At 46.6% G+C, this 14,734-nt stretch overlaps 1 protein-coding gene across 8 annotated transcripts in view; it reads left to right on the top strand.

Moving 5' to 3' along the window:
* Positions 1-14,734, top strand: part of LOC117885497 (rap1 GTPase-activating protein 1-like) — a 73,227-nt gene that overhangs the window by 30,643 nt on the left and 27,850 nt on the right. For 6 of the 8 annotated variants that reach the window (XM_034786810.1, XM_034786789.1, XM_034786788.1 and 3 more), the window contains 7 exons: positions 99-199; positions 1,163-1,292; positions 1,506-1,661; positions 8,139-8,210; positions 8,409-8,495; positions 10,167-10,301; positions 12,698-12,847. In XM_034786810.1, coding sequence (XP_034642701.1) covers positions 99-199; positions 1,163-1,292; positions 1,506-1,661; positions 8,139-8,210; positions 8,409-8,495; positions 10,167-10,301; positions 12,698-12,847 — 831 coding nt within the window. The remainder of the gene's footprint in view (positions 1-98; positions 200-1,162; positions 1,293-1,505; positions 1,662-8,138; positions 8,211-8,408; positions 8,496-10,166; positions 10,302-12,697; positions 12,848-14,734) is intronic. The other 2 variants (XM_034786806.1, XM_034786815.1) reach the window with 2 other exon arrangements.

Here is a 14,734-nt window from a genome sequence, read left to right on the forward strand (position 1 = left end):
TATCAGTTTTTCTCTTTTCCTTCTCTCCAGATCCCAGGAGAGGTGAGAGTGTGTATGGGGAATAATCTCTGCTTATCATCTCTCCTCTCCCCTTTTAGACCACAGAGGAAGAAGTCTTCAGTAACACTGAAGAGAGTCTGGCCTTCTTGGAGTTCCTGGAGTTCCTTGGAGACAGGATCCAGCTGCAGGATTTCCGTGGGTAAGCAGGGGACAACATGGGAGTGACCAGTCAGCACAGCATGGGGGCTGCAGTCAGACACAATTAAGGTACGAAGCACAGTCTTGGGGAGCCTAAAGTAGACCCATGTGTCTTCAGCTCCAAAAAATCACAAAGCAGGTCTCCTTCTGCTGGCAGGCCCATATCCTCTTTGTGGGTCCATCTGTTAGAGGGCCACATCCCTGACACTACATTATGGGTTGGATTTTCAAAAGAACTCAGCCCCCATTTAGGCTAAACAGAGCTCCAGCTGTGCATCCTGTGGGGAATTCCCAGAAAGGTTTGGCCTATCGTTTCCCCTGGGATCGTATTGGAGTTCCATTCCCTGCTGGTGCTGTGCATTTACATATCTCAGTATCCAGTCTGGTTTGCCAGCTCTGGCTCTCTCCAATAGGCAGTGTTTGGGGTTGTGTCTCATGACTGGGAGCTGGGCTGAATGGTTGTGGATATCTCATGGGAGATTCTCAGGACTCTTTCCTGGGATGCTTTTCTCCCAAATGTTAAGCTGTGTGACTGACAGCAACTGGGACTGGCCCACAAGGATCAACAGAGAATGACAGAACATTGACCATATCCACACTATCCTGTGCTGCTTTGAGGTGCTAATGGGCATTGATAAGCCTTGGTCCTTACCATCTGCTTCTGTGTGGTACCCTGTGCTCTCCACATTTCTCAACTGGAGATGTTTCCCCTGAGAGTGGCAGAGATGATTGCTCCTCCAAAGCCGCCTGGTTTGGCAGGAATAGATGCCTCTCTAGTTCTCAGTGGAGAGAGGATGATGCCAATAGGAATTTCGTACAGCTGTAGTCTAGCTACTGCATTGATTTTTGGAGTGCATGGTGCCGTTCAACCACTGAGCTCTTAAACCTGTCTCTGATGACAACCTTGAATAGCATTACTGGTGTCTACTTCCTTCCCCGCACCACATGGTACCAATGCATTCAGGTTCCGAGGAGGCTTGGATGTCATGAGGGGTCAAACTGGCACCGAATCAGTCTATACCAATTTCCGGGGCAAGGAGATCATGTTCCATGTATCTACGAAGCTGCCATTCACAGAGGGAGATGCCCAGCAGGTACCATAAGGGGAGGCACCAAGTGATTCAGGAGGATGGGAGAGTGAACTGGTGGATGGGGCAAGGAACTGGGTGTGTGTTGGAGTAGGCAGTGGCTAGGGATGGGTGTAGATTAGTGGCTGGGGGTGTGGGTTGGGAGTGCCGGATGGGTTGGTGGCTGGGGAAGGAATCTCCCCTCTTACTGGTTTCTCTCATTTCATTTGCTCCCTCCAGCTGCAGCGGAAGCGTCACATTGGGAACGACATTGTGGCCATTGTCTTCCAGGATGAAAACACTCCCTTTGTCCCTGACATGATAGCATCTAATTTCCTGCATGCCTATGTGGTGGTACAGCTCGCTCATGGTGCCATTGGGGAGACCCTCTACAAGGTAAACACAGCCAATGGGCCCCCTGTTTGGTCAGGGATCCCCTTGCTGGTAGTTCGTTCAAACTTCTGCCCCTTGCCTGGAGTGCAAGACCCTTCCTCCAGCTTTTGGGGAGGCAGGAATTCACCTAAACATCATTCCAACTGCTTTATCAATAACAGTCACCATGCACACAGTCCCAGGGCCCCACATCAGCGATCCGGGCAGGGACGGATTTCCAATTAGGCACAGTAGGCATTCTAGGGGTGTACAGGGAGGGTTGCCAAGTATGTGATCTTCTAGCCCAATTGGGCTATTTTTAGTTGTCTGTTGCCAGGGATTTTTAGCAGTTGCGAGTTGTGGTATTTTGGCCTATTTTACTGCCCTACTGCTGCTGGCCGAATTGCTCCGGAGTTCTTGGGAGCCTCCAGATCTGCCCCGTCCCGTGATGAGACACCCCACAAGCCGCTTGTCTCACATCGTGCCCCATCTCCTTAGGTGACGTTTGCAGCATGTGCAGTATTCTTTTCCAAGGGAGGCAGAATTTGTTTTCTGCAGAAAATGTGCTGCAGTTCTGCCTTTCTTCCACCAGAGGCCGCTGTGGCACCAGAACAGCCTGAGCTGGCTGAGGCTGACTGGTCAGGTGGGCAGCAGCAAACACCTAGCAGGCGGGTGTCATTTTTTCCTCAAGTGAAAAGTGACAGGCACAGCAGCCTTCTTGGAGCCAGGTTAGGAGGCAGAGCAGGCCACACAGGGCTGCTGGGGGCTCACGGGGCCACATGGGGATGTGGGAGGGAGGCTCCAGGCAGGGCCACATAAGGAGACAGGGGGGGCACTGAAGATGCTGTGCCTAGGGGTGTGTAAGGTGTAAATCCAGCCCTGGATCCAGGGCCACCACTCTGGGCTCTGGCTGACCGTCAGATTTGCACAAGGCAGGCTCACAGTGGCCACGTTCTCAGGCTGCTTCCTGCTCCGCAGTCAAGCTCATACTCTTGGCCTGCACAGCCATTGCATGTACAGCCCATACAGTTCCTTCTCCAATCTTTTATATTTGGTACCGGTGCAACTCCTGCTGGAATACTGTGTCTAGTGCTAGTGCCTACAGTTCACAAAGGCTGTTGATAAATTGGAGAGGGCTCAGAGAAGAACCATGAGAATAGTCAAAGGATTGGAAAACCTACTTTATAGTGATGGATTGAGCTCCTCAATTCTATTTAGTATAACAGAGAGAAGGTTAAGGGGTGATTTGATCACATTCTATAGGTACCTACATGAGGAATGGCAATTCAGTTAGAGAGTTCTTCAGTCTAGCAGAGAAAGGTCTAACGAGATCCAAAGCCTAGAAGATAAAGCCAGACAAATTCATATTGGAAATAAGATGCAAATGTTGAATAATTATGGTAATTAACCATTGGAAGAACTTACCAGAATTGTTGTGGATTATCCATCACTGACAGTTTTTGAAAAAACATCCAATATTGATTTAACAAGATATGCACTAGTCCAGGGATCTCAAACTCAAATTACCACGAGGGCCATATGAGGACTAGTACATTGGACCGAGGGCCGCATCACTGAAACCTTTTCATACAACGATACAAAAGTATAGTAAAAAATGAAGAGTAATATAGTATGCTATTAAAAGTCAATGTATTAACTTTTTAAAAACTGTAATGCGAAAAGTCAGTGCTAATTTAGACAGTCATTTCATTTTTGGCCACTTAGCTAGCAGCGTTTTGCATCAACAAAAGCATCAATATTAGGTTTGATATCCTGAGACAAAACCAGTCTCAGTGTTGTTTGCAAATTGTACCACATTCCATACAAAAAAATACACTAAGAGACTGTAAAGACTGCACAGTTAAGCACACGTGCCAAAATTAGAGTTGCACACACAACTTTTTCTCTGCACCTTTGAGACTGTGTTATCATGTAATCTTTTAATTACAGGGTCACGTACTGTTTCTCATATAATATATATCTTTTTTCAACACCCTTAAATTGTATAGCATCTTACAGTGATTTTTCTGCTGACTTTTATTGCATTGTCACAGTAGCCCAATATATGCTTACTAGCAAAGGACTTGCCACTTAGCCACTCAAGTTTAAGGTAAGTATGAGTGAGGGTGGGCAAATGTGTGTTGTGATGGAAAGCTGTGTTGATTTGTGCCTGGGTTGTGTTGTGCTGGGAGATTTTGGTTGATTTGTGTTGGTGGCAAATAAGGGATGTGTACTGGGGTGAAGGGCTATCTGTATGTTGGTTGTGTTGTTGTGTAGGTGGTTGTGTTGATATGTGAGGTGACAGCTAGGCACAAGGGGGTGGCAGTCGGGCCAAGTAATCCACCATCTGTGAAGTTTCCCTCATACAACCAATGAAACTGTAGCATGCAAATTAGCTATTGAGTATGGGTGGTGATTGGTTGAGTTATCACGGATATCACAATGGTCTAGTACTCCAATTGTCAAGTAAAATAGCTGAGAACTTCAAAATTGGTTGGTAACAGACTGCAAAACCCCCACTACACCCCTTCCATGAGGCCCCCCCCACCCTGCCTCTTCCCATCCCTTCCCCACCCCCATTCCAACCCCTTCCCCAACGTCCCTGTCCCAGCTCCTCCCCCTCCCTACCCCAGCTCCTCCCCCTCCCTGCCCCTATTCCAACCCCTTCCCCAAATCCCCGCGCCAGCCTCCTCTCCTGAGTGCGCCGTGTCCCTGCTCCTCCCCCCTCCCTCCTGGAAAGTCCTACGCGCTACCAAACAGCTGTCAGCGGGAAGCACTGGGAGGTAAGCGGAGGAGCTGTCAGTGGTACGCTGTGGGAGAAGGAGGGGGTGGGGGGGAGGTGAGCTTGGCTGCCGGTGGGTGCAGAGCACCCACTAATTTTTCCCCGTGGGTGCTCCAGCCTCAGCACCTATGGCGGGCCGCAGGAAATAACATGCCGCATGTTTGAGAACCCTGCACTAGTCCAAACAGGAATTATTACAGAGAAGCTCTGTGACCTGTGTTATGTAGGTCAGACTAGATTATCACAGATCGCAATCTCTTCTATGAATCCCAGGAGAGTTGGCAGAAGGAAGTAGGGAGAGGATTTGGCTATCTAGCCAACCATGGCTCTGTGGGTGGACAGGCTGACTTCTCCTGTTTGCTCATCTCCCACCAGCCAGAGGGAAGGGCAGCCTTCACAGCACTGCTGCTCACTGTGGAGTGAGACTCCCCATTTGCTCCCCCAGTTCATTTTAGGGGCCACAGAAATTCACTGTGGGCCCTTATCAAAGTGAAAGCAGGGGTGGCATCTGCTGTGTCTCTTAGTCCATCCCTGCTGTTGAACCCTCCTTGCAGTCTCTGGTGGGATTGTTCTTACTCCAGGCCATTGCCCAGGAGCCACTGCAGAATCATTCCCTATAGGCTACAGTACATTTCCATTGGACCTTTTACCACTTCTCCTGGGAGATTATTCTGCAGCATAATAGATTTCACTATGGGCAGGTTTTTCTGTCAATGCTTTCCCTACCTTAGGTCCACATTTGGGCACTGATACTATGTGCTTAATGTTAGACAATCATATTTGAAAATTTTGACCATAGTACTTGGTTATTTTAATCTTTCCTCAGAGTCAAGAAATCATAGAATATCAGTGTTGGAAGGGACCTCAGGAGGTCATCTAGTCCAACCCCCTGCTCAGAGCAGGACCAATCTCCAGACAGATTTTTGCCCCAGATCCCTAAATGACCCCCTCAGGGATTGAGCTCACAACCCTGGGTTTAGCAGGTCAATGCTCAAACCTCCTCCCAAGGTAATGCAAGATTTTAACTAGCCAGGTCTCTAGTGGGAGATGGTTTTATGGCTTAGGGAACTAGCCTGGGACAAGAGAGATCAGGCATTGAAGGGTGTGCCTATCCTCTGTTGCCCCCTTCTGGCCAAGCATGGCTCAGGGGGTCCGGCTCCATTTCCCCTCTTGGACTCCTTAAAACTCCACACAAGCTTTTCTTTTCCAGTAATACCCTGGTTTATTCTCATAAACTGTTCCAGTCAAAATAAAGTCCCCAGAGTCCAAATTTTATCCGCTCCAGCTCCCAGCATTAAACCAAATATAGAGCCTTAGCAAGCTTCTCCTCCAGCTCACCTTTTTTCCCAGTTAGTCATTTTACCAGACCTCCCCTGCTGGTTTTTCCCTTGTTCTGAGGGAAGAGACAATATATACAGTCTTCTTCCCAGAGCTTGTCCAGATTAGCTGGGAGAGACCTGTCCCAGGCTTTTAAAGAAACAATAGCCTGGATTTCCCCCCAGGCCTTAACTGTTCTCCTGGGACCATCCTCCTCTCTCCCAACACCAACTTTGCCTTCTCTAGATCTTCATTTACTCTAAAAAGTCTCAGGAGTTAAGGGACATGAAAAAGAATAGGTGTTGATTGACCACTAGTCCTTATAATCCTTAAGGAGACAGACACCCTGCTATGTCTGTGTGCAATCCCTGGCTCTGCCACAGATTTCCTTTGTGATCTTGGGTGAGTCACTGCTGAATGTGTCTCCTTCAGTTCTCCATCTGTAATGGGAATAAGAATAATGCTGCTCTATATTTCAAGAATACATTAATTTAATGATTGTAAGGTACTCAGCTAATGTAATGCAGGCTGTGCGTGTGTGTGTGTGTGTGTGTGTGTGTGTGTGTGTGTGTGTGTGTAAGAAAAATGCTATATAAACTGGGTATATATTACGGTAGAACTATGTTAGAAACTAATTGGGGATTGAGGAATTGATTACATTGAATATCTCAATACTGCAGCAGATACAGTGCATAAATTTCAGTCTGGTGCACTGCATCACTTTCTTTTTGTCCTTCAAACCACAGTAAAGTGATTTCCATTGCATTGAAGGCATCAGGATGTGAAGGGATGTTGACTTGTTCTTCGTCGACATCACTTTTGTTACATAATATTCTTTTCCCCTTATCAGGGAAAATTATTTGGATAAATGGTTGTTCAGAAGACTGGATTCATAAAATTGATGTTCTTCTGTGGTATAATAATATATTATTTGGATATACACTTGGGACTTAGCTGGCATAGAACCGTCTGCTGACTACACTACAGATTACATGCTGTGGAGAAGTATTGCCTTTGATTTATTTGAAATGTATTTACCCTTAATTAAATCAGGTGCCCCTTAGTTTTGTATTATGGGACTGATTCACATCACCGGATGTTTTCAGGGTCCATGACTTCTGTTTCCGGTCTTATACAGGAACTCCTCATTTAAAGTCGTCCTGGTTAACCTTTCAATGTTAAGTTGCTGATCAGTTAGGGAATATGCTCGTTTAAAGTTGTGAAATGCTCCCTTCTAGTCATTTGGCAGCCGCCTGTTTTGTCCACTGCTTGCAGGAAGAGCAGCCCGTTGAAGCTAGCTGGTGGGTGATTGGAACCAGGGTGGACCAGCAGCCCCCCATCCACTCCACACTCCCCTAAGTTCCCTGTGCAGCAGCTGTCCCTCCCCCCACTGCCATGTGCTGCTCCTGCCCTTTGCCTTGGAGCTGCTTCCAGAGACTCCTGCTTGCTGTACGGGGGGGGGGGGAGGAGGGAAGAGGGAGGTTAATGTCAGGGTGTCTCCCCCTCCCCCCTGCTCCTGAACCCCGCTTACCCCATCTTCCATAGAGCAGGGGGGGGACAGACGGATGGAGGGAGCTTCTACCCTGTTTCCCCGAAAATAAGACATCCTCCGAAAATAAGGCCTACTTACAGTTTTGCCTCTCGTTGTAATATAAGGCATCCCCCCGATAATAAGACCTCCCCGATAATAAGGCATCCACCGATAATAAGGCATTTTTCATTTCTGAAAAATAAGACATCCCCTGAAAATAAGACCTAGCACATCTTTGGGAGCAAAAATTAATATAAGACACTGTCTTATTTTCGGGGAAACAGGGTAGGCAGTAGCTGCGGGTCTCAGCAAGCTGATTTAATTAACAAGGCAGTGTACTTAAGCCTGGGTCAGCTACTTAAAGGGGAAATGTGTATTCTGTCTCTCACACACAGGGTGTGTGTCTCTGTCTGCCCTCCCTCCTTTCCTGCTGCCTTGTAGAGTGTTGTGAGAGTTAACCCTTGAGGGCTCAGTCAATTGCTAGTTCATTTAGCAGTAAGGCATTCCCTCTGACTCCTCCACCGCAACCAAGCTTCACAATCATCATCACTGTGTACCAGTATTAAATTGTTTGTTTAAAACTTATACTGTGTGTGTGTGTGTGTGTGTGTGTGTGTGTGTGTGTGTGTGTGTGTAAAATATAGTCTTTTGTCTGGTGAAAAAAATTTCCCTGGAACCTAACCCCCTCATTTACATTAATTCTTATGGGGAAATTGGATTTGCTTAACATCGTTTCGCTTAAAGTCGCATTTTTAAGGAACATAACTACAATGTTAAGTGAGGAGTTCCTGTACAAGCTCATCGCTGTGAGAGGATGTGACATTCTGGTTCTTGTTATGATGTAGAAGTGGTTTCTTCTGTATTGTTTCAGGTTTCAGTAACAGCTCGAGATGACGTCCCCTTCTTTGGACCCCCTCTCCCAAATCCAGCCATATTTAAAAAGGTTTGTGTCTCTGATGAGTCCTATAAGCAAGCGATGCAGGGATTAGTTGTGTGATTTACACACTCCTTCACCTGTAGGTTGCTGTTTCCAATCTGGCTTCAGGATGGGGCTGGATAACCCTGGGGGGTTAAGGAAATGTATATCCAGAACCTTTCCTAGGTTACCATTTCCAATCTAGACTTCCTTTTTTTCCCACAGAGTCCAGAGTTTCGTGAATTCCTCTTGGCTAAGCTAATTAATGCTGAGTACAGCTGCTACCAGGCTGAAAAGTTTGCCAAACTAGAGGTGGGTCTGTGTATGTGAGTGTTCGCATTAATATTTAATAAATGCAAAAAACTGTTTTAGTGCCAGGTTAAGGCTGCACAATTAATGAAAGATATAGAAACTCTTAGGAAATTAAAGTCCCTTAAAAATAAAATAAAGTAAATTAAATGTTAACTCAGCCTTGTGGTGTTTCTTGTATGTTTTATTATATATATCTATATTAAAGTACACATGTAACCCCTCCAAAACAAGAATAGAATATCTAGTGTATGTGCAAAGTGGCTGCTACTAGAACTCTAGTGGTTACATTACCTGACTTTGTACAGTGAAAGCCACCCAATCTTAATGTTGCATGAACTTAGATTTTTGCATTTGATTCAGGGTAGATTGATTTAAATCAGCAAGTACAAAATCTTGATTTAAATACCGTAATCAATTTTAATCTTGTTTTCCATTTATACTTTTTAGTTATTTTCCTAAGAAAGGTTTATTTGCACTGGTTGATAACCATTAAAGCATATTGATTTGCAACCAAATATAATTTTTACACTAAATTTGATACTTGTTTTTTGCTAGCCAGGAGGATTCACTATATCTATACACATTTATTTAAGCAATTATATTGCTTAACATGCATTTATTTAAATTCTTAATTTTTACATTTGTTTATTAAGTTAGAAGATGTGAATTATACATTTCTTCATTTATTAGATTTTTTTGTGTGTGATTTGTGTCAAGCTGTATTTGGATGGAAATTGGAATATAGTTTAAACTACTTTAATAAATTAAAAAAGTAAGTTTATCAGAACATGTTTGCATTTAAAATCAACTGATTTATTAAACAAAGTAAGTATCCTCTGCAGTGAGTGAACTGTACTATTTTTTCTGGCAACATGTCCTTCAAGGCTTTAGAACTAGTAGGCCTCATCTTCACACCTAGTTTTTATTCATAGATTGGAAGAGGGAGACAAGCTTTCCTGCTTTTTAAACTCCCCGTCCATTTTTTAACTTTGAAGGAACTAGTCATTGAACAGAACTAGTTGAATAAACTGAAATGAAGAAAATAGTCATGCTGTGCCTGCAAAAGACTATCAATAGCTAGCACTTCAACAAACTCTGGTTCCAGGTGCTTAGCCAGTGTCTTCCACCAGTTCAGCAGTGTGACATTCTTTAAAATTTTGGCAGCAAATATGTACTGATTAAGATTATATTTTGTAAATTTAGTTTAAATTATTTTTAACATAGGTTGTCATAATTTCAAATAGGTTTATTTTTAAGAACAAAAATGTATTTAATTTAAAGAAAGAAAATCTGATTTAAATGAAGAAACTTATTTATTTATTTATTTTAAATAATCAGTTTTTATCCACCCTGATTTCATTTCCTAGGCTCTTCTAAGACGGGCTGAGGGAAATGGAAAACAGAAGAAATGAAGAAAAAGGGCACAAAAAATAGCTTAAGGCAGTATATCTGCCTTCAGAGTTGGGGGAGAATAAGGAAGTTAGAGAAGGGTCCACATTTGGAAGAAATCATATTCCTCTTAACACTAGAGAAAGTGGGATGTATCAATTATATCTGAAATATAGGAGAGTTCATTCTCTCTCTCCCCCTCTCTCAGTGCTCTGTCCTTTCTTTTTTCTGTTATTCTATTCTGTCCCTTTTCTCCCACTCTCTCTTTCTGCCCTGGTGTAGGAGCGGACTCGCAGTGCCCTCCTAGAGAGCCTTTTTGAGGAGCTGCAGCTCCATAGCCGCAGCATGATGGGCCTGGCCTCTGGGGACGATGACAAGATGGAGAATGGGGGTGGTGGCTTCTTTGAAAATTTCAAGGTGAGAAATCAAGAACTGCTGCAGCCTCTTAAACCAACCCCTCTTTCAGAGCGGCTGCCACCCAGCTCAGTCCCAGTTCAGGATACATCAGCCCTGTTGGGCATGTGTGCTTGGGGTGGCAGGGAGTGGGGGGGAAATGTGTCTCCTTCTTAACATCCACATTTTGCAATGTATTTTTATATACCTCAAAAGGAGAAATGCAGCTTCTCCCTCCCCACTCAGGGGAGATGCAGCTTGGCACAGTACAGCATCCCATGCTGTTCCTAATGTGAGGCCTCTGGGTGGGATGAAATGAAGCCCTAGACCCCCTGGCTCTAGCCTTGGCCCTGACTGGCATCTAATGGCAAGGAGGACCCAATTCCCCTGATGTATAGAAAAGAGATCAGGAGCTTGCAGAAGGAAGTATGATGGGCTCGGGTGGCAGAGCCTTTTGTCCCCCAGCAGCACACTGGCTCCAGCCTAGCTCCAGGACAGCAGCAGCAGCTGGGAAGGTCCCATCTGATGATTGTTTCTAACACAACTGTTGCTGTAGTATCTAGATGCTTTGGAATACTGAGATACATCTTTTTCCCTCTAAATCACAAGCTCTTTTTTGTATGATGAGGTGGTATCAATGGCCAATCTCCAGGAGCGCAGGGTCAGGGTGATGTGAAGGAGGGAACGCATATACCAGTGATACTCAGATCTCAATGGTTCAGAAGCCAAATTAGTGATCAGCATTACCCAAAAGAGCCACAATAGTATGAATTCATTGTTTCATTTACTTTCTTTCTCTCTCTTTATATATACTATTCTCACAGCAAAATGACTGACTAAGTATTCTACAATAAAAGCATCCTGATTGATTAATAACTTAGCTTGGTTAATAAATAATTGAATCATGGTATTTTAATATCATGTGCTGCAAATAGCTGCAGGAGACACATTGAAGAGCAACTTGCAGCTCCTGAGCCTCCTGTCTGAGTATCACTGGCCTACTCAAATGGGAGGGAATGAGTGTGCTGGTTCTCACTCCACTGCCTGCATCCAGGGCCGTCCTTACCCATACGCAAAGTACTTAGCTGTGTGCTGTTACAGCCCCTGCTCTGGCTCTTCCTCAAGGCCCCCGCCCCTGCTCCGCCCCCGCCTCTTCCCAGCCCTGCCTCTTCCCGCTCCCACCCCAGCCCACCCCCACTCCCCTAAGGACTCCAGAAGTGGTCAGGCCTGCAGTCACCGGTAAATAGAGCGACCTGGCCCCAGCCTGCTCCACTCCCCTGGCTCCCAGCTGCACCGCTGGCGAGTGCTGGGGGGCGGTTCCCACCTGCCCCCCCCGCCTAGGAGCCAGAGGAGCAGAGCAGGCTGGGGCTGGGTCACTCCACTTCCCGCAGAAAGTGGCCAGTCCTCCTCCCCCCGTCCCCCACGGAGACCTGGGGCCAGCCCCCGCTCCTCCCCACGGAGGCCTGGGGCGGGGCCCCACACAGCACCCCCACAGAGGCCTGGGGCCCCACACAGCCCCCCGTGAGGGGGCTGCGTAGGGCACCAAGATAGCTAGGCACGGCCCTGCCTCCATCTCTCTTCCTTTCTTCTTGCACCATGTGTGGTACATGCCTTGTGGGACAGACAGCCATATCACAGGTACCAGCATCTCACTTGGCACTGTCAGCCCCCTTGGTTGGCAGCCCTCATCAGAATTGCTGGGGACAAAATGGGCCAACTCCCCACTCACCTGTAGAAGTGATTGTTGCAGGTCATGGCTGAGTCCCATTGGTAGGGTGTGTTTGAGTGATTAGCTTACTGCCCTTGCAGCATCTGTTCAGTGGATAAATAGAAAATTTCAGACTCTGTCCAGCGCCTGTCCGCATATACCCCAAAATCTGTTTTTCTGGCCTCTGGCAGCTGCTGCACATCGCTGTGTTCAGACAGCCTTTTAAGGAGCTGGAGAAGGGGAGGGGGCCTGTGAAGTGGCTTTTTCAGAGTACTCTGGATTCGGTGGGGCAGCTTCTCTCTCATGGCCATTGCATAGGCCTGCATGGGACTGAGCCCTCCAGCCTTACATAGGGATTTGGTCCCTTTTCTTGCACTGGGTATTACTGTGTGAGGTAATGCTGGCTTTTTAGGAAAGTTGTAGTGTTGGTGGGGAATCTCTTTATCATCTGCAGGAGGATGGGGGAAACTGAAAGCAGAGGGAACAATCTTTCACTGACCCGGGGGCAAATAGACAAGATGGGACCAAACAGGCCTTTCCCATGGGTAATTTTTGGTCTGCTGAGCTCTAGTAGGGAGGGAGGATATTTCTGGTACTGGTGTCTGTCCCCCCCCCCCCACTCCCCTCCGTGGTGCTCTTCATACTGTCCTTATGTGTGTCTGTGTGTGTGTCTGTGTCTCTTCGTCTGTCTATCTGTCTCCCTTCTGTCCAGCGGGTGATCCGAGGCCGCAGCCAGAGCCTGGATACCATGGGGATAGCCATGAGGAAACAACAGCAGCCGGCAACCCCGCCCAGCCGCCCGGCTACTGCCGGCCTTGCTCTCAACCAGAGTGTCGCCGAGGGCACCAAGGCTATTGCTGCGGTAAGGTACCGGGAGGGAGTGCCATTGGAAAGGGCCAAGCATGTCTCTGATCCTCCATGATCCACCCACACATTTTGTCCCTCTATCCCTATTAGTGTGTCCCTCTGTGAATCTTTTCTGTTTATATCACTCCATTTCTGTCTCTGTGTGTCTGACTGGGTGTTTCTTTGTGCATCTCTCTCGTGCTGAGTCTGTGTCTCTGTTTTGTCTTCATTTATGTCTCTGGGTCCCGTTCATCTACACACTGGATCTGAGCTTGGCACAGGGCTTGAGAGGAAGGGTAGAGGTGGCTTGACATCACCCTTGTGCCTCCCTTATCCTGGACTAGCTGTGGATCTGCATGCTGCCCTAACTGAAAAAAGACCATACACCTTGATTTTTATTAAGACAGTCCCGGTTTTTTATATGATGAGAACTGAGAACTTCAGGATGCTGGAACTGTTTCAGTGTTTCACTTCATCAATCAAATGTTCATTTTTTAATAACTACAAAATGTATGTTCCAGTCATATTGCTATGCTGAGTAGAATTCACTTGTCAGGAACAACAGTTCAGTGGAACAAGCACTCAGAGGGATGAACAGTATTTGGAGTGAGAGAAAAGTTAGATGAGCACAGGCACTGCCAAAACCATTCTTTTACTTGATGTGACTGTTAAGGATACTTGGTTGGTGTTGCATGATAAACTCATTCAGAGCACTACATTCCAGGAGAAATGCTCCATTCTGAGAAATATGCCTGTGTCACTGACAGAAGTAACACCTAGTTGTATAAGAAAAAGTGCACTCATGTCTTCTGTATGAATATTTCATGACCCTCGAAAATGTTGCCACAAAAGTGTCCTGGTTTCTGATTCTGAAAATATGGTTACCCTAGCTAACTCGCACCTGGCTGCCTAAGGCTTCTGCACTGGGGCTCCAGCAGGGCTGGTGTAGTGCCAAAAACACCAGCTCTATGTCAACCATGGAGGTCCCTTTCTTTGGGGAATTGCAGCCCAGGGGACAGATGTTGTAGCTTTACAGGTCCTTTATGTCTGCTCTAAGAAGCCATAGAGTAGTGATGAGCTCTCTCTCTCTCTCCCTTCCTCTCTCTCTCTGAGTCTGTATGTCTGTTTGTTTCTTTGGGCTTGTCTACACTGCGACATTGTCGACAAAACTTTTGTCTTTTACGGGTACTTTAAAAAGCCCCCCTGCAAAAGACAAAAATTTTGCCGACGCAAGTGGCAGTGTGAATGCACCTTTGTCAGCAGGAGTGCTCTCCTGCCTACAAAGCTAACGCCGCTCACTGGGCTGGAAGTATTGCGTCGGCAAAAGTGCCGACAAAATACCGACAGAGAGCGTTCGCACACACTGACTTTTTAGCCTTGTCGCTAAAAGCTGCATAGTATAGACAAGACCTTTGTGTCTCCTTTCAATCTGAGTTTATGCCTCTCTTCCAAACTCTTTCTGTGTCTCTCTTTATGACGTAACTCTTTGCCTGAGCCTCTGTCTCTCATTCCATTTCTCTCACTCTGTCTCTTATTTTTCTGCGTCTCATTCTGCCTGTCTGTTTTTCTTCCTCTCTGTCTCTCTTAGCATCTGTGTTCAGGGCTGGATTAACGTGGGTCCGGGACTATTAGATTTTGTGTGGGCCCTGTATACAAGTCTTTTTCCTGGGAGGAGGTTTGGTGCAGGAGGGGGCTGGGGCAGGGGATTGGGGTGCAGGAGGGGGTGTAAGGTCTGGAATGGAGTTTGGGTTCAGGAGAGGGATTCTGATCTGGGGCAGGGGGTTGGGATGGAAGAAGGGGTGGGAGGTGCAGGCTCTGACCGGGAGGCGCTTACCACAGGCAGCTCCCGGCCCAGCGGCGCAGCAGGCTGCCTGCATGCCGTGGTCCCACGCTGCTCCCAGAA

The sequence above is a fragment of the Trachemys scripta genome, chromosome 1 (assembly GCF_013100865.1).
Source record: "Trachemys scripta elegans isolate TJP31775 chromosome 1, CAS_Tse_1.0, whole genome shotgun sequence".
NCBI lineage: Eukaryota > Metazoa > Chordata > Testudines > Emydidae > Trachemys > Trachemys scripta.